The 27,114-nt window shown below is 36.4% G+C and overlaps 1 protein-coding gene across 11 annotated transcripts in view; it reads right to left on the bottom strand.

Moving 5' to 3' along the window:
• Positions 1-27,114, bottom strand: part of CLOCK (clock circadian regulator) — a 124,132-nt gene that overhangs the window by 58,067 nt on the left and 38,951 nt on the right. For 10 of the 11 annotated variants that reach the window (XM_060416640.1, XM_012179336.4, XM_060416642.1 and 7 more), the window contains 4 exons: positions 10,493-10,583; positions 6,952-7,041; positions 4,385-4,444; positions 746-894 (listed from right to left, as the gene is read on the bottom strand). In XM_060416640.1, coding sequence (XP_060272623.1) covers positions 746-894; positions 4,385-4,444; positions 6,952-6,998 — 256 coding nt within the window. In that variant the 5' untranslated portion in view covers positions 6,999-7,041; positions 10,493-10,583. 11 annotated transcript variants of the gene reach the window in all.

Here is a 27,114-nt window from a genome sequence, read left to right on the forward strand (position 1 = left end):
TCCAAACACACTCCTAACTTTCCAACTCAATTCTATGCTCCAGTTAAACTGACCTCTCCTCGCTTCTCTGGTTTTACATATGCTCCTCCTTCCATGTGAAATGCTCTTTTCCTTAAGATAAAAGGAAGACTCGGTTGAAAAATGAACTGGTTTTATGATGTCTCTGACACATTCTTTCCTCTGTATTCTCACATAAATATTCTTTACAAGCACCACTCACAATAATTACTTGCACTGTAATTAGATATTTATATATTATTTGTCTCCTTTGGTTTGAGTTACTTGAGGGTCAGAACTATTACCCTGCACCACAAGAATCTAGGCTATGTGTGTTAGTTGCTCAGTCATGTCCCACTCTTTGTGACCTCATGGACTGTAGCCCACTAGGCTCCTCTGTCCATGGGGATTCTCCAGGCAAGAATACTAGAGCGGGTCACCATGCCCTCCTCCAGGGGATCTTCTCAACTCAGGAACTGAACCCACATCTCCCGCATTGCGGGGAGATTCTTTACTATCTGAGCCATCAGGGAAGCCAAGGATATAGTAGGCACTAAATAAATGTTTGTTGAATGAAAGAAAGAACATACCAGGGAATCATTAAAAGGCAATTGTTTCTTTCTCTTGAAAAAAGGTTAGGAAGCACCCAGTCTCATGCATTACTGCCAAGATTCTATCACATTATGCTTTAAGAGAGAGTCTGTTATTTAAAAAAAAAAAAATCCATTTTACAAAGTTAAAAATGTACCTTTATGTTTTCGTAAAAAATCGATGCTCTTCTGTAGAACAGTAGATTTGTCCATCTTTCTAGCATTACCAGGAAGCATGGATCCCAGTTCTTTAATGAGAACATTAAACTGATCTCTACGTTTCTTTTCAGATTTGTTTCTAGATACTCTGATGGAATAAAAAATTACATAAGCAGCTTTCAAACAATCCATTTAACTACACAAATAGTTTAACACAATGCTCAATATGGACATGACCACAGAGCACGTACTTCTGTGACTACAAATGGTAATGAATGTTCATATTCTAGGTTACTAACAGTATAGTTAATTAGGACAGTAATTTTTCTTCTTGGCTTAACCACTAAAGAAACTTTTACATATTAACCACTTGGCATATCTGTTTTTAAGACAAATTACGTTCAAATCTCAAGTTTTACTAAATCTAATATTTATCAAGAATTTGTGTTTCCCTTATGCTATTATTATTACTTGAGAGAGTTTGTGAAAGTACATGTAAAATATAAATACAAATTATTATAAATTACTGAATAGGAGAAAGTTATCCATCTCCTGTAAGCTTTAAATTATAAACAGAAATCTAAAGATGAAAATCTCTCTACCCTCAGGCTCACCCACACATTCTTCCTCTTTACTCCTCTATCCCAGCCTCCAATACAGAGCTGTAACCACTTGCTTGCATATCTATCTCTTCACTGGGCTGTGGGCTTCTTAATAGCAGAGCCCAATTTTTTTCATCTAAGCACTTAAGCATAATACCTAACAAACAGTAAGTGATCAAAATATATGTGCTAAATGAATAATTCCCACTGTTCTATGTGAAGCAGTAACCAGGAGCAAATTGTTAGCTGCATTGAGAACTTGTAAAATAAATGTAATTATTTGCAGAGCAACTAATCATTCTGTAACACTTCTAACTATATGCTTTTGTGAAGTCAGACTTTAGAATTCAGTTTTTGTTTAAACAAAGTATACTACTTTGCCAAAAGGTCAGAGGATAATTCTATTAATTTTTTTCAGTAAAGAAGCAGCATTTATTCCATATTAGTACTGAGAAGAAATTAAAAAAAAATCTCTTAATAAATGTAATAGAAATTAACTGACCCCCTCACCAAACACTAAACTCTTTGTTATAATGATACAGACTGTGCTAACAATGGCTAGGAATACTGGACAAAGATAACCCCTTTCAAGAAATTTACCTAAATCCTATGGAAACTCCTAAGTGTGCTAAATCGAATCATGAAGGCTGAGTGAGAAAGAGGGGGTAGTGATGTGTGAGAAGACCATTCCAGACACAGGCAACTTGTACAAAGATGAAAACCCATCACAAGTAGCTCAGCTTGGCTAATGTGGCTAGTACAGGCTTTCTGTGCCCAAGTATGCTGGAGTCGGGGGTATAAGTGGTGGGCAGTTCGGAATAATAAGTACTCAGAAAAAAAATCATTAAGTTTTTATGCTACACAAAAGGATTTTAGTTTTAGTGAAAGTCATTAAATAATGAAAGGTACTGAAAGGTTTTAAGCAAAGAAATGCCATGAACAGAACTGACTGATAGTAAGACCATTCTAGCAACTGAGTAATGAAAGAATCAATGCTTGGTAAAACAATTCATTTAACAAAAGCTACTGAAAACTTACTGTATGCCAAACAAGACTGGAGGCCAGATGACCAGTTAGGAGGCAACTGCAATATCCTAGGCTAAAAACCACAGCAGTGGCAGTGTTAACACAGCAGTGTGGGTCTGAGGATTAATAGGCAGAACTAGCAATTCTAGGTAAATCAGATTTGGAGTGAGGAAGCAAAAGAAAAATCAAAAGGAATTTCCAAGTAATATAACATGAGATATTAGTTTGGGTGGAGAGATGGTTTGGGGAGAATTTAAATATGGTGAAATTGCTTGTTTGACATTTTAAAGGACATATACTAGAGAAGTGAGACAGATCTAATTCTACGCCTCTAGAAAGGAGTAAGCAGGAAATAAGCACCAGAGAATTACTATCTACGAAATATCTGAAGACATGTGTAGAAGGTAAAATTTAGAACCATTATTGTATATTTATATGCTAGGCATTATTGGAAACATTTATGAAATTTCATTTAATTCCTATGAAGTAGATCTTATTATTTTTCATTTTATAGGTACGCCAACTCAGGCACAAAAGAGAATATATGCCCAGGATCATACAGTTATCATGAAGTAATCATTTAAAACCAGCATTTTAACTCAAGTGTAAGAAATACATGGAAATCAAATATCATTGCTAATTCTACCACTGGATCACACTCATTAAAGCAACTTACTTCATGTTACACTCAGGTTGGAAGTACTCAGCCCTTGTGATGACCTCAATAATAACAGCTCATAGATGTCAGAGCCCAGTGCGGTCTGGGTAATTCTGACAGCATTATTATGAGGTCTTCTTTCTCCAAGGTTTCCCACAACCATAGTATTTTTGGTTCCCTAAAAACATGATCAAACCTTCTAAGTCTCTGCAAACAGAAAACCCTTAGCTCACCTTATCCATCTATAAACTTGGCCTTTAAATCTGTCCAAGTTAATTCCTCAAAGTTCTGCCTCTTCATTCAGGCAAGACTGATTATTCCCACCTTAACAGTGACTTTACCTCGACCCTAAAATATTTTATAGAAACTTTCTCTCACTAGACTGAAAGGAAAGGAGTTATCCTATATATGTTTAGCTTCAAGTACAGGTCTTTTTATTTACTTGAATAAAGTTATATAACTTTCCTCAATATTTTCCTTATCCCAGTACCTTTTATTTTGCTAAAACACACATTTAGGAACTATTACTTATTACATGTTTATTTTTTGTTTCTGAATGTAATGCTACAACACCCTCTACCCTCATCTAAGCACCCACATAGTTCAATGTGACTGGGAAAAAACCAGAAAAGTACTGCTCACTCTCAATGACTACAAACTTGGCTGTAATGCTATCTGGACCCTCCCTCCTGCTACTTTAATTACCATCAAGGCCCATATTTAAGGTTAAACCCTCACCATCGCCACCATGGCTCTAGACGCCATCCACTCACCTACTTGATGACACCTCTCCATCAATTCTCCCTGTCCTCCCCCATCATCTATTCTGCCTTCTACTGGAGAATGGAGGCATGTCAAAAGACACAGAGAAGCCAACTCTGAAAGACCTCCAAATGCCAAAGCTGGAGCAAACCAAGCAACTGAAGAAATAACACAGCACTGGAGTATAAGATCCCCCCATGGGAGATGAAGCTTAATTCTCCCATCTCTGCTCTGAAGGTGTGCTATACTAGATAAATTGCTTCCAAAGAATAGAGTAGGTTAAGGGAAAATAGTAACTACAATGATGACTCTAGGCAAACCCTCTCTTGGCAAGTGATTGAAGGCTTACGTCCCCAGTGATGTCATGTAAATACTATGTGCCATAATGTGATGTGGTGAGAAAGGCACTTTTAGAGGAAAATTTTACTTAATTTATAAACTACACACTGATATCCTCAGCTCTTCTCCTTTCTAACATATCTAAGTTCTTACGGCAGACAGCTTTGGAAATCACTGATTTACTATTTTTTACCATTATATTTACTTGTTACTTATTTTTTTTTACTATATTACATCATAAGTTTAACTACCTTTTTGCTTTGTCCTTGTCATCTTCTTCCACCAACCCATCAAAAATACTACCATCATCTCTAAAAGAAAAAGAAAGATACAGAAAATAAGAGCAGATTCGCTAAGGAACAGCAATACTGAAACAAAACGTAAATCAATCAGTTATAGCCTAGGATCTTTGTAGAGTTACAGACTGTACAAATTCAAATCCAATAACTATTAACCTGTTTTCTAATACAAACAGACAAAGTTCAACTATGTTTTACATTTTTAAAAGTTTATTGGAATAAATAATAATTTAACCAAAAGTTAAATATTTTATTTCAAACTTTTAGTAACTAGTGAAAACCTAGAGAAAATCAGTGTATTTGCCATTATAAAAATGATTCACTTAAAATCATATTTAATTATAGTCACACATTTTAAAAATAGACATTTACTTTATAAAACACAAATCACTCAGAAACATCACAATATCTAGCATGTTAACTTACATTGATATAATTTCATTCATTACTGATTCATTTGACAAACATTTTTTTTTTGTTAGCACTCTCATGCCACGCTCTGTTCTAGACATGGCTACCAAGTAGTTAGCTAGACATATAGGCCCCTCCTCCCCTACAGCTTACTTTCTAGTAGAAAAAAACAAATCAACATGAAAATGTATGAGCTGTTCTTTATTTTTAAAGAAGTGATGTGTTTATTACTGGGTGGTTATTTTAATCTGTGTGGTTAGTGAAGGACTTGAAGTGGGAACATTTGAGCTGAGATCTAAAAGACAAGAAGGGGTTGGTTATTGGAAGACCGAAAGGAAGAGCATTCTAATGAAAGTCTCTCTGAAATCTAGAGACCTGGTGGCTAACTCCTTAACCTAAGGGGCAATATTAAATAGTATCAAGTGACTTAAGATCTTTTACATGAACTCACTATTGATTCCTTTAAGCACATCTCTCTGTGGCCTATAAAGTACCTATGAGTCTCACAATTGAGATCATCTACAAATCTTCTATCATAGCAAACTTTTGGGGTTCCATGTAAACACTAAAATTTATTAAAAAATTCTACATGTAAATGCACATCATTGAGGAGAGAGTGCATTAACTTTCATGACATTCCGAGAGAAAATGAATTCATATTAAGAACCACTGCTTTATGTCTGAGCACTCTGTCATCCCTAGATGTCATATTATCTAGAATGGGAACTGGAAATCAATCAAAAGCACAACACTGAAATCATATTTAATGCCTAAGGAGTAGTGAAGAAACATTTTTTCTGAGAAGAAGACTACACATAGATTCCACTTGAAACTACTGCTCAGCCCAAATCTATGGCAGGGCTCCCTGAGGATACTCCTTGCACTTCAGGTCTTAAGCTCTGGTAAAGTATGGACCTTCACTATTCACCTCACAGAAAAGGGAAGGAAGCTGCCTCTAGATGTCAAAAGTCACTTCTGTGCACAAGTCTAGCTATAAAATTCTTAAAGAATCCCCTATGGAAAAATCACACAGTATACTAAAATAAAAACACAGGAACTTTAGAGTCAGAGAGATCAACACAGGTCATAACTCCAGCTTATTATTTACTATGTGACCTTAAAACAAGCTATTTAACCTCTCTGACCTACAGATCCCTCATCTGTAAAATCTCATGGAATTATTGTGAAGTTAAATGAAGTTAAAACACAGAAAGTGCTCTGCATGTTAGCTGTCAGAGTAGGTATTTTTAAAAAGCTGTCACTATATTTCATCAAATTTAAGATATCACTGATGATAAGACTTATTATGTCCACTAAAAGTGAAAGTGAAGTTGCTCAGTTGTGTCCGACTCTTTGCAACCCTACGGACTATAGCCTACCAGGCAGGCTCCTCCATCCATGGGATTTTCCAGGCAAGAATACTGGAGTGGGTTGCCATTTCCTTCTCCAGGAGATCTTCCCGATCCAGGGACTGAACCCGGGTCTCTGGCATTGCAGGCAGACGCTTTACCGTCTGAGCCACCAGGGAAGTCCATTATTATGTCCACTAAGAAATTTAAAAATACTACCAATTAAACTCTGATAGGCCTACTCGAAGATGAATTCTAGTGTCAAACATGTTAAAAGGTAAATAAAAAAGTTAAAGAAGTCTTAAAATCAAAGAAACAAGGAGGCCTATCCTTTACCAAGAGTAAGATTTAAAGATTATAATTTCAACTAACAAAATCCTATTAATAATTACAGTTACCTCTTATGCTAAGATGTTTAACAGGCTGAAGTTAGGACCAATAGATAAGGAGATAGATGATTCCAGAAAGTGCCAAGGAAACCCCTGAAACTGTCATAATTTCTTTCAGAACAGTTCTGACCAAATCACTCAAAATTATAGCTCAAGATCCATTCAGAACACAAGCCACATGCTGCTGACTTTGGCTCTAGATAATACATTTTACTATTACATGACATTTGCTCAATACAGAAGGTAAGTATAACAGTATTAATGATTAAGCATAACACTGCCTTTATCAGTGATATAGACCATTACTCTAACAGTGAATTTTTAAAATAGCTTTACATAATTCAAAATAAATGAGTCTCTAAAAACATACCTGTCAACAAGTGAGCTCATTTTACTACAGCTTACGGTAAACAACATAACATGTTACGTTTTCGTCTTGTGGTAGACATTTGTACTTCTCCTTGAGTGGAAGGAAAGGTAAATGGTCATTAGTTTTCTAAAAACACTTATTTCTACAAACAGAGTATTAAATAATTTGAGAAACACTATATGTTTATCATAGAGATTTCAAAATGTTTTTGTTTCTACAAAGGGCTAGAACATTATTTTCAAGAAAATAATCCTTTAGCTGAGGCACATTTGAGGTTTTGTTTTTTCTTCTTCTATATAAAGAGCTACAAGGGGAAAAAAAAATTGAAGACCATAATTCATTTCCTTTCTATAATAAAGTAATCAAAAAGCCACTATATTCAGTATAGATTATATAACTATGTACATAGGCTACATCTGTCAGTCTAGGTAAGTAAGCTTTAAGAACACCAGCTAATGGGTGATAAACATTTGCTAAAAGCCTATTTTCTATTAAACAGTACAGTTAGCTTTGGAAATAGAAGGATGAGAGATACAATCATTATAGGCAAAAATCTGCAATTAAATAGGGAAGCAGATAACTAATTACAGAAACAGGGATAATGAAGGTATATTGGGGGAGTCAGGAAATATTCTTGATGACAGTCATATTGTCAGGCAGCAGAGATTCTTGTTATTGAAAACGTGGTCCTGAGACTGACATCATCAGAGAGCTTGTTAAAATACAGAATCTTGAGACCAGCTCTAGTCCTAGTAAAGCAGAATCCACATTTTTAACAAGGTCCCTATGTGATTTGTATGACCATTTAAGTTTCAGACATAACAGGCTAAAGGACAAGAGGTAATAGTTGACAGGATTCTAGGCCACAAGAATAGCAATATGCAAAGGCCCGGGCCTTTATGAGACGAGAGGGCATCATATTTAAGGACTTTTCTCTTTAGATAAAAATGTAGGTATATTACAACGGAAAGTTTTAATTACCACAGTATAAAGTGAGAGATAACAGGAGTAGTAAGGGGGTGAAGGCAAGTAAACTGAAGAACAGCCTTATTTTGAAGTTTCATATTCACACCAAAAGAATTAAAATTTACTGCTTTAAAACTCAATCATAAGCCTAAAATTTCTCTCTATATTCTATACAGTTTTTCTAAAGTAGAAGGCAGGTTTTACCCATAAAAGATAGTCATGAGTTAAATACTGAATAAACACCTTAATTCTAATATCCTTACAGTTTTGAGCCAAATGAAACTTTATTTAAAATTTAGAAAATAGTGTAAATTGATCTGTCACTCTGAACCAGAGAATATTAAAGAACATGAGATTCTAAAATACTCAATCACTGTTTTCAAATGTATATTCATGAAAGGAAGACAATAACTTGATAAATGATGCTGGGTTGCCTATGTGGTTGTGGCTGAAGAAGTGGAACTGTGCAGGGCTAAGAGTTCTTAAAAGATAGTGGGGGAGGATAATGGGGTAGGGGGAGGGGGGACAGTGGTTAAGAAAAATAAAAAGAACTAACTTCAGGATAAAATAGCGATTTTAAGTGTCTGGGTCAACATCAGCAAATACAAGACAAAATTACAGAATTTCAGAGTTAGAAGAGACTTTAAAGATCACCTAAGTACAGCCCTCTGGTCCAACAGACATACTTATCATCATGATAATAACAGAGGCTGGTTCTATCACTAGAACAGAAAGAACAGTCCCAAGGTAACAGAGCCAACCTAGGTGAACTAAAAAAGAACAGTTTCAGTTTAAAGTTAAAAGACCAGATTTGAGCCTTATATGAAACCAAGTATCCACCTGTTTAATTATGAGAAGACAGAATAGGGCAAACTAGAGGGAAAAAAAAGACTCAAAGAATAAGGACTTAAAGACTATACAGGAGGGACCATGCTGACTCTAAGGGAGGTGAATCCAAAATCTTTAGAAGACAGACTAATGCTTTCTTAAGCTATTTTATTATTGTTGGTTAAATTTTTCCAAACACTATTTGCTGTCCAACTAATTGAGCAACATAAAATTACATCTCTGACAGCTTAGCCCAAGATCTTTTCTCTACTTGTCCAGCCAAATGATAGGCATGCTATATTTAAGGGAAAGATAAGAGGAAAAAGTGAAGTAGGCCCAACTAAGTAAAGTAACTTTTAGAAGATTCCCCTTGATTAACAAAACAAAGTGGTAATGTGGGAGCAGCCACAGGTCTTGTGTTGGGACTATTCTAGGACCCACGTTTTCAGACTAAAAGACTAGGTATAGTTTACACATGCTCATGCTATGAATTCTAAGGACTCATTTTTAGAAGACATGTGAAGTTCCTACTCATAGCAAGGAATTTCTAATACAGATTAAATATTATTGTTAAAACTCTTGTCTCTTAAATATTGACTTTAATAATAGACCAGTATGGTATGCAATAAAATGTCTTTAAAAGGAGCAGTTACAGTTGTTGGAACAAATTAAATTATATAAAGGATCAAGTTACAGCTAGGAATCGAATGTTCCTTTACATAAGCAACTTGAGCTCAAAGTCATTCAGTGATATGAATTCCCAGCTGAGTATGCACCACATTACTATTTTATCACAACAGAGGGCAGGATGGTATAAGTTTTTTATAAACAACATTTTAAAAACAACTTTTTGAAAAATTTATCAAATGGGGAGCTATTAATAACTAATAAACTGTATAAGCAATTCAAAGTTTGCCAATATGGAAGCAGGTATGTTTTAAATTCAGCACACAACATTACAGGTAACTAACAGAAAATCTCAGTACCCAGCAGTCCATCTTTGGAAAAGAATTCATATATACAATGCAACATTAAAATTCATTCTGCATTAAAAATAAATTATGCAGTATCTAATGATATGATACTACTTCTTCTCTGAATCCCATCTGCTCTCTTTCTCAAAGCTTTCCATTTCTACATCACTGATTTCTCCCTCCAAAACTGATCAAAATCTTAGTGTATTACCTTAAAGAAAAAACAAAACACAAAACTTCCTTGACCCACCAATCTCCTTCAGGTACCGTCCTCCTTTTCTGCTCCCTTTCACAGAAAAACATCTTGTCAATTGTGTACAGTTCGTATTTCAAGATCTTTCATTAATTCCCCTCTCTCATTTTAAAACTTAGTGTTGATTTTCACAAATGTATAACCGTTCAAAGTTTAAAGTGTCCAAAAAGTTTTACAAGACTTATTAAAAAACCAAAGTTCTCTGATCTCCATATTCTACCTTCAACCCCTTTTATCTCGTTAGCTCCTTCCTTTGGTAGTTAACTGCACATCTCTAATACCTCTTACAACTTCTTGATTCTTTCTGTTTTAGGTGGGGTGACTTACACAGTCCCAATTTATTCGAGTAGTTCCAATGTAATTATTAAAAGCACTTGCTTCTGCTCCAAAAAGTATCTTTAGCCCATCATCTACTGAATTCCACTATGAAAAATAATAATTTAGCACTGACTCTCCCCAACTCATTTTCCTAGAGAAATGTCATTTCAAAGTACATTTCAAGATACAATCATTTCATTACCTTTTGTATTTCTGAGATCTTTGAACTGATTCTTCAGAAAACTGTAAGTTCAATATATTTTTCTGTATGGCTGACCATCAGTCTCAGAATTCTGTTTAAATAAGAAAAAAGTTTGTTAGATTTACTTGACTTATATAGACATTTATCATAAGAGAGGTTTTAAAATAATTTTGAAACATAAAATTTAGAATTTTGTCACAAAATATATAAGAAACACTAAACACTAATAATTGTTTCTAAAAGAACTTTAAAAACGTACAATCACTTTTAATTCTACTACAGAAGTTAAAAGACAAAAGTACAAAAATAAGTATAACTATAAAGTATGTTAATGAACATACATATGTATGTGCTAACAAACACTCATATATGATGAATATAAACAGATGTAATTTGTAACAGAGATCAAGTGTGGTAGAGGGGAGAGAAGTAAAAAGAGTAGAGTTTTTCAAGTTATCAGCTTAAAATATACTATTAACATTATGGTAAGCACAAAGAAAACACCTATAGAGGATACCTAAAAAGGAAATGAGAAAAGAATCAAAGCAGAATCAAAAAATCAACCCCTATAAATTTTTTTTTTAATCAATGAAACACAAAGGAAGACCAGAGGAAAAAAAGTGGAAAAGGCTAGAAGATGGACAAAAAATGAACAAAACAGTAACAGTCTTTCCTTATCAGTAATTATTTTAATTGCAAATAAACTGAAGTTGCCAATCAAAAGAGAAAGCAGGTAAATGGATAAAAATACAAGATCCAACTATATGCTATCTATGAGAGACACTTTAGATTTAAGCATACACAGACAGAAAGTAAAAGACTGAAAAAAGATATTCCACACATACAGTAACCAAGAAAGCAAGAAGAGTTGTACTTATATCAGACAAAACAGACTTTAAGTAAATAACTGCCACAAGAGATTAAAAAGACATTATATAAAAATAAAAGCATCAAATTTATCAGGAAGATAAAACAAATACAGGTACAATTACACTCATTTCACATGCTAGCAAGGTAATGCTCAAAATCCTTCCAGCTAGGCTTCAACAGCACATGAACTGAGAATTTCCAGATGTACAAGCTGGATTTACAGCTTGTAAATGGCCAACATCCACTGGATCATAAAAAAAAGTAAAAGAATTTCAGAAAAACACCTATATCTGCTTAACTGACTATACTTAAAACCTTCGACTGTGTGGATCACAACAAACAGTGCAAAATTCTTAAAGAGATGACAGTACCAGACCACCTTAATTGCCTCCAGAGAAATCTGTACGCAGGTCCAGAAGCAACAGATAAACTGGACATGGAACAATGGACTGGTTCCAAATTGGGAAAGGAGTTATGTCAAGGCTGTATATTGTCACCCTGATTATTTATATAACTTCTATGCAGAGTACCTCATGTGAAATGCTAGGCTGGATAAAGCACAAGCTGGAATCAAGATTGCCAGGAAACATATCAACAACCTCAGATATGCAGATGATACCATCCTAATGGCAGAAAGTGAAGAGGAACCAAAGAGCCTCTTGATGAATGTGAAAGAGGAGAGTGAAAAAAACTGGCTTAAAACTCAATATTCAAAAAACTAAGGTCATGGCATCCGGTCCCATCACTTCATGGCAAATAGATGGGGAAACAATGGAAACAGTGGCAGATTTTATTTTGGGGGGCTCCAAAAATCACTGTAGATGGTGACTGCAGCCATGAAATTAAAAGATACTTGCTCCTTGGAAGAAAAGCAATGAGCAACCTAGACAGCATATTAAAAAGGAGACACATCATTTTGCCAACAAAGGTCCATATAGTCAAAGCTATGGTTTTCCCAGTAGTCATATACAGATATGAGTGCTGGATCATAAAGAATGCTGAGCACTGAAGCATTGATGCTTTCAAACTGTGGTGCTGGAGAAGACTCTTGGGAGTCCCTTGGACTGCAAGGAGATCAAACTAGTCACTTTAAAAGGAAATCAACCCTGAATATTCATTACTGATACTGAAGCTAAAGCTCCAATAGTTTGGCTACCTGATGCGAAGAGCCAACTCACTGGAAAAAACCCTGATGCTGTGAAAGACTGAAGGCAGGAGAAGGGAACAACAGAGGATGAGACGGTTGAATAGCATCACTGACTCAATGGACAGGAGTTTGAGCAAACTCCAGAAAATAGTGAAAGACTGGGAAGCCTGGCATGCTGCGGTCCATGGGGTCACAAAGAGTTGGACACAACTTAGCAACTTTACAACAACAAAAACTCAATAATCACTGTGAATAATTGAATTAACCAAGACCAACCCAACTGTGCCAAAGTTAATGCAAAACTTTACAGTTATAGCTTGCATCTGACCTATGCAATGTCCATTTTACATAATTTTTTAAAAACCAAGAAAATGCTATATATGTAATATGACAGCAAAACATTGGGAAATTTATGACGGCAGAAAAAGGGGGTATTTTTGAGCACAGAAAGAGACTGTCTTTTTATGGCAACAACAAAAGACAGACATCCCTGGAGACTCAAATAAATATAAAAGGTCTGAATCAGAAACACCAGAGCAATAGAACTGAATTCCTAACATGTGCATGAAGCCAATTCAGAAGCCAGTTCCTAGTGTCCTATTTGGTTTTAAGCATTTTGGGATAGAGTCAGTCATAATTAAAGCACCTAATAAACCCAGCATACTGGAGGAGTGAAAGTAGACGTTAAGACCATGAGTTTAGAGTCAGAGAGGCGTGGATGAAAATCTTTGGCACAATTAACATAATTATCCTAAGCCTCAGAATTCTTACCTAAGGCAGCTGTTGTGAAGTCTAAAGGATATGTAGGGATACCAATTATTAACAAAATAAACACAAACAGAAACTCTCCCTTTAAAAGCAAAATAAAAGGCTTAAACATATGCAGCATGACAAACAGTATTTTTTACCATATTAAGTATCCCTAAAAGTTATTCAAAAGAGTTTAAAACATAACAAAACTAACAACAACAAAAAGTAAGACTAAATAAGCAGCCATGAAGAAAACAAACAGCTAATAAATGTAAAAATTATTCCTGGCAAGGAGCTTTCTCTGGTAGCTCAGCTGGTAAAGAATCTGCATGCATTACAGGAGACCTCAGTTCTATCCTTGGCTTGGGAAGATCCCGTGGAAAACAGAACAGCTATTCACTCCAGTATTCTGGCCTGGAGAATCCCACAGACTGTATAGTCCACGGGGTCGGGAAAAAGTTGACACAACTGAGCGACTTTCACTTTCTTTCAAGAGAAATCAAAGAAGTGAAGTAAAAACATATTATAGTTTAATATTAGTGATTCCTTAAAAATTTAACTTCATACAATTATCATTCAGCAAATATTTACTGAGTGCTAACACAAGTGTCCAGTAGTACACTGACTGTAGTTTTGAAATGGCGAAATAGACACAGCCACTGCATTTGAGGTGCTTCCCAGAGAAGGCACAAAATGCTCTCTGAACACTCTGGGAGTGACACAGAAGTTAAGGAAGTCTTCTAAAGAACTGACACATAAACTGAGATCTTAGGAATAAAATAAGACTTCACTAAGCAAACAGCGATGGAGAAGGAAATGGCAACCCACTCCAGTATTCTTGCCTAGAGAATCCCAGGGATGGGGGAGCCTGGTGGGCTACCGTCTATGGGGTTGCACAGGGTCGGACATGACTGAAGCGACTTAGCAGCAGCAAGCAAAGAGAGAAATTCCATAAATGTCAAGAGAAAATTGACACAAAGGTCTGGAGACGTGAGAAGGAACTGTGATTTTAGAATACTACCAAGTACCTTAGTGTTGACTGGAGCAAAAACCCAGGACCAGGGGTAACAGAGGTGGCAGTAAGAGATGATAATGATGATCCACGTGGATCATGAAGGTAACTCCTGACCCCATTCTCCCCAATTAAGACACTGAAAAGTTTTAAGCAGGAAACTGACAATAGACACTTGTTCTTTTGAGCCATCATCTGGTTACAACACAGAAAACAGAATATAAGGAGCCAGGACTAGAATTAGAATGGTAGAAGTATAGTATTGTAACAGTTTAGGTAAAGCAATATAGAAGTAGCTGCTGCTGCTGCTAAGTCATTTCAGTCGTGTCCGACTCCTAGTGACCCCATGGACTGCAGCCTACCAGGCTCCTCCGTCCAAGGGATTTGCCAGGCAAGAGTACTGGAGTGGGGTGCCACTGCCTTCTCCATATAGAAGCAGAGTTCATTTTAAAAATGAGAATTTTAATAGATACTGAGATGACTAGGCAGAATTTGGTGACTGATTAAGAAAAGCTGGGGGCAGGAAGAAATCAGAGTACCACTCAAATTTTGGCTTGGACACATCTGTGGGGTGGATAGGTAATACTGGAGGAGTAAATTGGAGAAAAGAGGGAGGGAATGATGTTGAAAGCACTGGCTAACATTTATTGAACATTTACTATGTGCCAGGCATTCTTCAAAGTTTTCTCATTTAAGACTCAACAATCACATGAAGTAGGCTCTATTATCTCCATTTTACAGATGCGGAAACTGACACACAAAGAGAATATGCAAGCTAGCTGGCCAAGATGAGCAGTAAGGCTAAGATATAAAACCCAATCATTTAGCTAGAACTGTGCTCTTAATCAGGCTTCCCTGGTAGCTCAGCTGGTAAAGAATCCACCTGCAATCCAGGAGACCCTGGTTCAATTCCTGGTCAGGAAGATCCCCTGCAGAAGGGATAAGCTATCCACTGCAGTATTCTTGGGCTTCCCTGGTAGCTCAGATGGTAAAGAATCCATCCGCAATGCGAAAGACCTGGGTTCAGTTCCTGGGTTGGGAAGATCCCCTAGAGGAGGGCATGCCAACCCACCAGTATTCCTGCCTGGAGAATTGCCATGGACAAAGAAGCCTGGCGGGTTACAGTCCATGAGGTCACAAAGAACCAGACACGACTGAGTGACTAAGCACAGCACACAGCAGCATGCTCTTAATCACTGTGAAACAAACACCTCACAAATACTTCTAATGATGGATACAGTTTTAGACATGTTATGCTTAAGATATCTATGGGACATGTAAGAGGAAAAATGTCGAGCGGCTGCTGCTGCTGCTAAGTTGCTTCAGTCGTGTCTGACTCTGTGTGACCTCATAGACGGCAGCCCACCAGGTTGCTCCATCCCTGGGCTTCTCCAGGCAAGAACACTGGAGTAGGTTGCCATTTCCTTCTCCAATGCATGCATGCATGCTAAGTTGCTTCAGTCATGCAGGCAGCTGGAAACATGGGTGTGGCTTTCAGGAAAGAACTGGGTGAAGATGTAAAGTGAGAGCCATCAAAGTAAATATGCACATTAAAGATAATGATTAAATGGATTTCTCTAGGGGAAAAAAAAAAAAAAACACATACAAAAGGAGAAAAAAGGCTAAGGCTCAAGGCTAAGGCTCAAATCTGATGAAAAAAGTAACATTTTGGAGGCAAGCAAAAGAGCTGCCAATAAAATGGGGATAAGGCAGAGCAAAAAAATGTAAAGAAATGGGCTTCGGAAACAGTTCCTGAATGTGAATTATGGCTCATGGAGATAACATAAGTACCTAGCCCATAAAATTGTTCTGAGGATCAGCTATGTTACATGTTTGAAAAAGTATGTAGAAAACCCAACAAATGAGTGATAAATTTTAAGTATAATTAGTGTTAATAATACCATCAACTAGATGGAAAAAGACCAATCAAAGATAAAGAAGAAAGCCATGAAGGACTATCTGTCACTAAAATTAGAAGAAAAGAGTACTTCAAGAAGTTGACAATGTCAACACTGCACCGAGGACATGAAAATGACTCTCAAGTGTCTATTACATTTACTAATAGTCTGAGAAGTTTGTGCCAGAGAAATGAAATAGACACTGAACAATGCTTTAAGAGAGTAAATGAGGACTGCCTTTCTTAAAAAAAAGTTTGGTGAGAAGTGTCAATAACTCGAAACGCCTAAGTCCTTTGACCTAGTGATCTCATTTTGGGGGGAAAAAAAAGGAAATAATCAGAGATGTATCCAAAGTTTGACAGTGAATGCATTATTATTTAAAACAGTAAAGCTAGAAAGATTTAAACATCCAACAGCAGTAACAGTGACATTAAAATATATTGAACATAAATCCAAAATACGTCAAAGTATCAACTTGTTATCTGAGTAATTAGCTTATGGATTTTTTCCATTTTTACTTTTTCTTTAGCACTTTCTAAAATTTTTCTAAGAACATGTATTATTTTATAACAAGGAAACCTTAACTGCTGCCTTTTTCTTGTTTCCTTTCAACTGTCCAACATTAGAGACTGGGCTGAGGGGGAAAAAAAATGAGTAACAAAGTGACATGCTACTATTACCAAACAAGTAAAAGAGACTATCTTCCTATGTACTTGTTCCTGTAACTTAAAGAAGGAGCATTTTATTTCATCTAATTATTAATATTAAATTACTAATTTAAAAGGTTTAACTCAAGAACCTCAGTTTAAAAAATGGAAACTACAGTAAATCCTTTTCTAACCTAATAACCTATTGACCCACTGACCTACTTTGGAATTTAGGTTAGTTAAATCTGATATCACAGACCTTTCTGGGACTGAGGGATCTATTGATATAAACATTAATTAAAAGTAGTGCTGAAATTTAATTGATATAATACAAAACCAACCATCCTTAACTATGTTTATCATCATTTATGAAAAAGTCAAACTTGCTTCTGTAGATTATTGTTTGTATTATAGTTAAAAAGATAATTATTTCTAAGAGAACAATTTTAACTTGTAAAGAAAGGCTGAAATACTTTTTAAATTATTTAATGAATGAGTAAAGATGAAATTTAAGTTCTCAATTAAATAAAGTTCTCAATTTATTCAGTACTGAATGGGAACATTAGTCACTTCCACAATGGATATGAAACATTAGCATGATAAAAAATTCTTGATTCTACAGTAGCTTGTAACACCAATTTAAATCTAAAACAGACAGCAAAAACAAGAAACACATCCTAAATCAAAGTCTCACAATCCAGACCTCTTAGAACCAAAGAATATTCTGGTTCAAGACAAACATCAAATGCTAAAAAAATTCTACCCTGTCAATATCTAGATGTGAAGCATTTTTGAGGCCTTATTAAGTAAACAAAAACTGAAAGATTAATACAGCTCTCTTGGTAGCACACAAGACAACTGCATATTCAACAAATTTATTTCTTCAAATAATGTCTGAGTTCCCTTCTGGCTCCGTCAGTAAAAAATCTGCCTGCAATGTGGGAGACCTGGGTTCAATCCCTGGGTTGGGAAGATCCCCTGGAGAAGGGAAAGGCTACCCACACCAGTATTCTGGCCTGGAGAATCCCATAGACAATATGGAAAGTCCAAGGGGTTGCAAGCAGACACAACTGAGCGACTTTCACTTTCACTTTCCCTCTTCATGTGATGGACTGATCTGGTCCATAGAATACATGAGCACCTTAACCCTTTTTTGAGATGAAAGTGAGGGCTGAGACTGTCCTCAGCCTCAAATGAGCCTCACAGAAGATCTGAAGTGCAGCAAGAGTTCAAGCCCAAGACTCAGCATCAACTACATACTGAACCAGGTACCACACCCTAAAGCTGGATACCATCCTGCACCGAGCCCTACATTAGCATTCACAGGAAGAAAGAGGGGACCTTGTGGTAGGCAGAATGAGGTCCCACTAAAAGGACCACGCCCTAATTCCTGAAATCGGGACTACGTAGATGCAATAAGGTTAAAGATTTTGAGATGAGTAGTTAGTTTATGCCAGATTATCTGGGTGATCCAACGTAATCACACAAGTCTTTAAAAGCAGAGGACCTTTCCTGTTCATGGTCAGAGCAATATGAGACAAAAGAGAAGCAGACAATGTGGCTGGTTTTGAAGGTGAAAGAAGACAGCCACAAGTCAAGGAATATAGGCAGCTTCTGGAAGCTTGAACATACAAGGAAACATTCTCTCTCCTCTGAGGCTCCCAGAAAGAATGCAGCCCTACTAACACCTCTTGCCTTTAGCCCTGTGAGACCCTTATGAAACTTTTGAGCTGCAGGACTGTAAGATAGTAATAATAAATTTGTTCTGTTTTAAACCATTAAGTTTGCAGTACTTTCTAAGTTTGTCATTCTATGGCAGTAATAGAAACTTGATACAGGTCCAAAATCTCTGGCTGCTCTTGAGAAATCTGCCTTTCCCAAACCCTTTCTCCCTCCATAGTCACAATAATCTACCTAGGAAACCACAGGGACTAATCCCAATTATGCCCTACTTTCCTTCATATCAGTCACCAGGAGAGGATCAAGACTCAGGTCACCCCACACCACCTAGACTTTTGTTCCTACACACTCTGTATATACCCACATTGATACCGTCCCCCTTTCCCAATTTTCAAAATCCTTTGATTGTGTCCTATAGACACATTATCATTAGCAAAACATCCTATTTCCTCAATATTGTTTTTGCACACTCTCTTCCCATTTCCTGCCCCAACAGATCTCTCTTCGCCAGGAGTTCTGCTCTCGCTCAAGGCCTTACCATTTACCACTGGGCGGAACTCAAGGTGTCAGCTAGGCTGCATTTCTTTCTGGAAATTTGAACAAGAAAATCTGTTTCCTAGTCTTTACAAGCTTTTAAAGGTGGCCTGCAATCTTTGGCTCAGGGATTCCCTCCTCAATGATCAAAGCCAGGAGCAGGTCATATCCTTCTCAGGTTGTCATCTCTTTTGCTTCCCTCTTACCTTATCAAGACACTTGTAATTACACTGGGCCCACCCAGGTAATCCAAGATAATGATCCCATTATAAGGTCAGCTGATTAGCAACCTTTACTCCTCTTTGTCATCAAACCTAACAGTCCGTTTCTGGGAACTTAGGACATGGACATCATTGAAGGACCATTATTCCGCCTACCACATACTATGACCCAAGAAAACTCTCTGGTGAACACAAAATATCTTCTGGGGATAAACATTAAATAATCTGATCCATCAATAGATAAGACTGTATCACCATTCAGAACTTTGTAACTATGTGAACTCTTTTCCTTTTGTCTTTCTTGAAGGGAACTGAAAAATACTATAGATGAGAATGCCAGTTGCATGAGCTGAAATGCAACAGAATGTCTAACTTTATTGCTACATGCAACAGGCTCAAGGCATGCTTTTCTCAATGGCCAAAGTCTTAGCTTAATATCCAAGTGAATATGACAGCAGATTTCCCTTTTGGACAATTATTTAATGGGCTACAATTATTTAATGCCATATAAAATGGCATAATCTGTAAGTGCCAGGAAGCATTTAACAGGAGGCTTCCTGTGTGCTGTTTTAGATCTGTCAGGAATTCTCTGCTCCTTATTAATTCCTGAATACTTGGGAATTAAGAGAGGCAAGCCTTTCCCAGGGGCTGAAGAATCCAGGTATTTCCTTCATTAGTTTTTCTATACAGTGATAAGTACCCTCTTCCTTCTTGTGAACCATATGGTAAAAGTGACTGTTTACAACTCTCTCTCTCTTTAATATGGATCGCCTATGTTTTGTGTAAGTCTGGAATTTTAATCTTTATCTTTGCTGAGAATAACTACCTTGTAAGACAGTATATATGCCCACACCATGTTGATTAAAACACCTTTGCTCCATCAGAGCTCTGGTCCCCGTGTCCTTCTTTCTCTTTCTCTCTCAGGCTATTTCTTTGGAGTGCAGAGGCTCTCTGAGTTCACTTTCCTGCCTGGGCTTCTAAGACCCTCTCGAGAAGGCGGTCTGCGCCTTCACCCGATCTAGAGAGCACCTGAGGCCTCCCGTGAACAAAGCAAGCCTCGTGTCAGGGGCTTTATTGGCTTTCTGCGTAAACCAAGGAATATCAGCCTCTTTCTCTCCTTTACCTTCTTATCGTCGACTCCGGACCACCAGGTTACGGTCCATTAAAGGACCTCAACATGTAAGTATCAAACAGATGTCTAACAGGATTGATAGATCCCAGCCTTTCTGGAATGTTTTATTTTTAAGAGGCACTTTATGTAAACTTCTGAGATGGGTCTCCAGAAAAAGAGAGTAAATTATATCAACTCAAAAGAAGTACAGAATTTTATCAGTGCTATAAAACTACAGGGACCCGTCAAGTAATTTGATTAAGTAATACTGTGAAAATAATAGGTTTAGGGTCAGCTCATGAGATGTTTAATAACTTACAACTAATACGTATAAATCTTATAACAACGTTATGACATATACTTCATCAATGAGGCCACCAGATGCACATAAATACTACCAACACTTACATTGTCAAGGCCACAAATATTCCTCCTTTTGCAGTGCAATCATTGTTTTGATCTATTAAAATTTCGGTAAACTACCAAGTTGCTTTTGTGCAGCCAAGTAGGTCAGGCAAGTTCACAATCACCTGAAAACCAGCTCAAATAAGTTTTGATGCATTCTGAACCACATATTATTCAGAAAACTGTCATCATCAATGTATTTTTTTCTTCACTAAAATTATTATATCTACATTTATTTTCAAGATAAAATTCATTTCCTTTAAATCGTAAGATTTTACAGTGCATGATTTAGGTATATGTTGTCCATTTCCACTTTTCTATACATATTTACTTTTAAAGCTCTCAAGCAAAACTACATGGATATGTTAAGTACCTTAGCTGACTATTATTTTTGCAATCCACTGACTGACTGCTTGAACCCCACCTGAAATGATAAGGTCTGGGAAAATCACAGGCCAAGACCCTATTTGAATCTATTCCCTTGATACTCCAAGTATCAAGTTCCTTTGATACTCCAAGGGAGTTGGAACTCCCTTGATACAGACACATTTGCAGTATTCAAGTAAGAGTTGTTGTTTATTCCCTAAGTCATGTCCGACTTTTCTGCAATCCCACCGACTGTAGCCCACCAGACTCCTCTCTTTGTCCATGGGGTATTCCAGGCAAGAATACTGGGTTGCCATTTTCTTCTTCAGGGGATCTTCCTGACCCAGGGATGGAACCTATATCTTCTGCATGGCAGGCAAGATTCTTTACTGCTGAGCCATGAGGGAAGCCGTTCATGTAAGAATAATCAAGGATAAAAGAGGATATGTAAATGGCATGCTAACTCAGCTAGAAGACCTATGACCAGGCTTCACAGGATGCAACCTAGACATAACAAACAAGCATTATAGAAGAGAGACATACCCTTGATACAGAAGAAACATGATTTGAGATTTCCACTGATGATTATCTTCAAGTCTCCTATTGAGTCCATGTAGTAAATTTGTGTTTCATATATTTTCAGTTCTGAAATTACCACTTGTTTCTTTTATATGGTTCTGTATCAGAGGAGAACTATCATTCTATTCATTTCAAAAATGTTCACTTTTGCCTCACTGCCCAGGGATATAACATAGCAGTTACTTTAAATTCTTTTTCTGATAATTCCATCATCTGAATCATCTCAGGGTTGGCATCTATTTATTGTCTTTTCTTGTAAAAAATAGTCAGATTTTCCTGTTTCTTTGTATGTAAAATAACTGTATTATATCCTAGACATTCTGAATATTAGTTTATGAAATTAGATTCTGTTAACATCTTCTGGAGAATCTGACTTTTTTTTTGCCTAAGTTTATACTACAAGTTATATATTGCCTTCTAAGGGTGGTAGTACTACTGTCAGCTCAGTTTGCAAAGTCTTTACTATGTTACTTGGGTTCATCCTCTGCATGCATCACTCCAGCAAGTCTAGGATTTGACAGTGGTTTACATCATAGGTCAGTTCTCTGTCTTTTCTGTGTTTCTTTGGGTCTGTCCATGCATGTGTAGCTCGTGAGTAAGGTGGGACCTTTGTGAGTCTCCCTTCTCATTAGCCCTCTTCCCTGTGAGATTTCTCCAGCATGCATCAATTCCACAGGCCTTTTCCCCAAATCCTCTGACAAGAAAAATGGTTTTCTCTCAGTTTTAGTGTTTGTGCCACCATGGCAATGCAACTTTATAGGCAGAGATGGTCTCAGGGCAGGCTTGGGAGAGAAAAAGAGAAAAAAGGGGAGGTGATTTCCTTTTCCTTGCCTTCTGGTAAGAAATAAGGGTCTTCTCTTGGGGTTTTTGCAAACTTCCATACCCACTGTGCAGTTCCCTAGTTCAGCCCACTATATGGTCAAAGCTGGGTCATGGAAAGAGAGAAAAGGGATATTCACCACTATACAGGCTATTTTTCAAGTTATGACTTCTCAATTTGCCTATCATTAATTTTCAGAGTCCTTACATAGCTAGCTGCTTTTGGTATTCTGTTGAGTATTTCGTTCTTATCAGTCACACAGAGGCTTCCTCCATTTTGGCCTATGCATTGTATTATATCTACTTCCCAACAGAATTTCACCTGATGGCTTTAGTAGTTAAAGTTGGCTCAGCAGTAAAGAATTCACCTGCCAATGCAGGAGACGCAGGTTCAATGACCACGTCAGGAAGATTCCATCCTCTGGAGGAGGAAGTGGCAACCCACTCCAGTATTCTTGCCTGGAGAATGCCATGGACAGAAGAGCCTGGTGGGCTACAGTCTATAGAGTTGCAAAGAGTCAGACACGACTGATCAACTGAGCATGCATGCACACAACTGGTCATTATCTAGATCACAGTTCTATTAGAAATTGCACTGTGGTGAGCCTCTAATCCTCAATCATAGGTAGTAGCATTTCTTAATACCTATGATTCTTCTATAACATAAAGTCAACTTTCCCTCTGAACTATCTGGTTATCCTGGAATAAAGCCTGTGCAGAAAATAGAAAATAAATGAGCTTTCACTTACCAATGATTCCAGAGTAATGAAATGAGAGTTACTTTTAAAGAATTATTATAAACTTTTGAATTCTTATATATTTGGGTTTCAATCTTTAGTTAATATGTATTTTTAAGCCTACTGTTATGGAAAATTTCAAATACACACAAAAGTAAAAAAAGAGTAACGATTAACTCATGTATCCATCACCTATTTTCAATAATTATCAAATCATGGTCAATATTGTTTCACCTATTCTGTCCCTTCCCCATTCTTTCCTATCTTCCTCTGTATTATTTGAATCAAATACCCCAAACTATATTATTTCATCTGTAAATACTCTAGTATGAACTTATAAACTGTAAGGACTTAAAAAAAAATAATCACAATATAACTTTAAAAGTTAAAAGATGTGGAAGACCTCTACACACAAAACGAAACATTTCTGACAGTAACTTTAAAAGATCTAAATATATGGGAGATAGTAAACTATGGTTAATGTATTGAAAGTCTCAATATGGAAAGATATTTAATATATCCAATCCATCTACAGATTCAACATTAAACTAGACAATAATAAGAAGAAATAATACTTAACATGCTTAATATTAAGTAGGGATTTATTATTTATTTACTTCTTTAGGAAACTGACAGGCTGAGTATAAAATCTTAATTGAAATTCAGAAGGGCAAGAACAACCAAAGCAACGTTGAATAACAAAGGCTGGAGAATTTAAAGCTATAATAATTAAGAGTATGGCACTGGCACAACAACAAAGAGACCAATGGAACAGAAGCAGAGTCCAAAAATAGACCCACAAATAAACAGTCACCTTAACTACTGAATTCCATAGGAAAGTATAGTCCTTTCGATAAATAATGCTGAACCAAATGAATTTCCAAGTAGAAAACAAAATAAAACATGAATCCTACCAAACACCATGCAAAAACCTAAACACTCAAGTTTATAGAGGGAAACATAGCAGAATTATCTTCTTGGCTTTGAGACAAAGAATCCTTAAAACATGCAAAGCACTAACCATAAAAGAAGAGTTTGATAAAACAGACTTTATTAAAATTAACAAATTATATTAGTATAAAATATTAAAACAGTAAAGAAGTAGGATAGAGGTCTTCACTACTTAATCTATCAAGAAACTTATCCTAGAAATAAAGAACTGCAAATCTGTAAGATAGACAATCCAATAGAAAAATAGGCAAATAACATGAAAGGCATTTCTCAAAAGAGGATAAAACAAAGAATCAATAAGCATATATAAATATGTGCTAACCTTTTAAGTTATCAGGGAATGACAAGCTAAAACTACAAAAAATTTCACTAGATTTACAGCAGTTCAGTTCAGTTGCTCAGTCGTGTCTGACTCTTTGCAACCCCATGAATCATAGCACGCCAGGACTCCCTGTCCATCACCAACTCCCGCAGTTCACTCAAACTCACATCCATCGAGTCGGTGATGCCATCCAGCCATCTCATCCTCTGTTGTCCCCTTCTCCTCCTGCCCCCAATCCCTCCCAGCATCAGAGTCTTTTCCAATGAGTCAACTCTTTACATGAGATGGCCAAAGTACTGGAGTTTCAGCTTTAGCATCATTCCTTCCAAAAGAAATCCCAGGGCTGATCTCCTTTAGGATGGACTGGTTGGATCCCCTTGCAGTCCAAGGGACTCTCAAGAATCTTCTCCAACACCACAGTTCAAAAGCATCAATTCTTCAGCGCTCAGCTTTCTTCCCAGCCCAACTCTCACATCCATGCATCACTACTGGAAAAATCATAGCCTTGACTAGATGGACCTTTGTTGGCAAAGTAATGTCTCTGCTTTTGAATATGCTGTCTAGGTTGGTCATAACTTTCCTTCCCAAAGAATAAGCATCTTTTAATTTCATGGCTGCAATCACCATCTGCAGTGATTTTGGAGCCCCAAAAAATAAAGTCTGACACTGTTTCCACTGTTTCCCCATCTATTTCCCAGATTTACAGAACAGTTATTAATTTGAAACACTAATAATTTCAAGTGTTATTGAGGATGAAGAGAAACAAAAACTTGTGTACAATGCGGGTGTAAGTGTAAATTGATTCAACAACTTTGGAAAACTAAACTAGGAAGCATCTACAAAAGCTAAACATCCAAATACCCTGAGACTCAGCATGTTCCTCCTTGGTTATTTATCCAACAGAAAGGCATACCTATGTGCCAAAAGACACTCAAGAATGTTCACAGCAGAACTGTTTATAGTAGTCAAAAACTGACAATAAACCAAATGCTCATCAACTGTACAATGGATGAAATTGCAGTATATACAAATAATGAAGTATTACAAAGCAATGAAAAAGGATGAGCTACTGCCATATGAATCAATATGAATGACGCCTGCCAACAAGATGTTAATCATAAAAAAAATGAAGTTCAAAAATAGACAATACCAATGAAGACTGAATCAAGCCAGAATAATAGTTACCTTTGGGAGAGCATGATGACTGTCAGGGGGCATGAAGGAGGCTCCAGGATTGATGAAAATGTTCTATATCTTGACCTTGGTATTAGTATTGATTAAACAAGTGCTCACTTCATAAAATTTCATCAAAATGACACTTGGTATTTATGCACTGTATGATATGCATGTTTTAATTCAATAAAAAGCATTTAAAAGTTAGCAATACTACATCAGTCCCTTGATCTTTCTATTTTTAATTTTTTGGTTATTTTACTTGGTGAAACTTAAGTCTAGTAGAACTAGGTTTCTATTATCAGTCTGCCTCCAACTTGGGTACTAAAAGTCATATTTACTTTCTTTCTCTGGACAATTACTGAAGAATAGTCTTATGTATGGATCCTTTCCACATTATGAGGGCAATAAAAGTCTACCCTGAAGTTAAACTTGTATGTACAAACTAGATAATTCTAAGATAGTATTTTTTTCTCAAAATATATATAATCAATTTTCTATATTGAGCTCCAAATCACCAGTTCCCACAGTCTGTATCTGGAAAAAAGGAGGTAAGAAAACACAAAGCTTCTGAGGCTTAGCATCTAAGCTCTGGTCTAGCTAAATTTGAAAGTTAAAGTCACTCGGTCGTCTCTGACTCTTTGTGACCCCACAGACTATATGTTAAATTCTCCAGGCCAGAATACTGGAGTGGGTAGCCTTTCCCTTCTTCAGGGGATCTTTCCAAACCAGGGATCAAACCCAGGTCTCCTGCACTGCAGGTGGATTCTTTACCAGCTGAGCCACAAGGGAAGCCAAACTTGAAAAAGCATATCAAAACAAGGTGTAAGCATAATGCTGCTCTGAAATAAAATGATTAAATGTAATGTACTTTAAAAATAATGCATATCACAATGTAAATGCTCACCAAAAAGTCTGTGATTCTTTACACCCAGTTTGAAAAACATTATAACAGATCTTTACTCTTGAATTTCCTTCAATATTTAAGATAATAAAAAATAGATCTACTTTTTTTTAAAAAAAACATATTCATGGAACTAAGGGAAAACTTAAATATATTTTTATTAAAACAAGCTGAAGTGAACATTAAAGAAAAGTACACGATAAATGAAAGTTTAATAAACTATACCTAAGATTTTTTTTTAAAATTCTAAATTATATTACTATTTAACTATGATGTTAGGAGAACTCCTATATATACTTTATCCAGTCGGCCAAATTTTAACATCTACATCGTCATCTTCACATACAGATGAACATATTTTCTGAAACATCTGAGAGTAAGGTGCATATACCATGCCCTTTTACTCCCAAATACTTAAACATGTACCTCCTAAGAACAACAATATCCTTTTATAATCTAGTGTCTGTTTTTTAAAAGGAGTAAATAAAGTCCTTTA

The sequence above is a fragment of the Ovis aries genome, chromosome 6, assembly GCF_016772045.2.
Source record: "Ovis aries strain OAR_USU_Benz2616 breed Rambouillet chromosome 6, ARS-UI_Ramb_v3.0, whole genome shotgun sequence".
In the NCBI taxonomy this organism is placed as follows: Eukaryota; Metazoa; Chordata; class Mammalia; order Artiodactyla; family Bovidae; genus Ovis; species Ovis aries.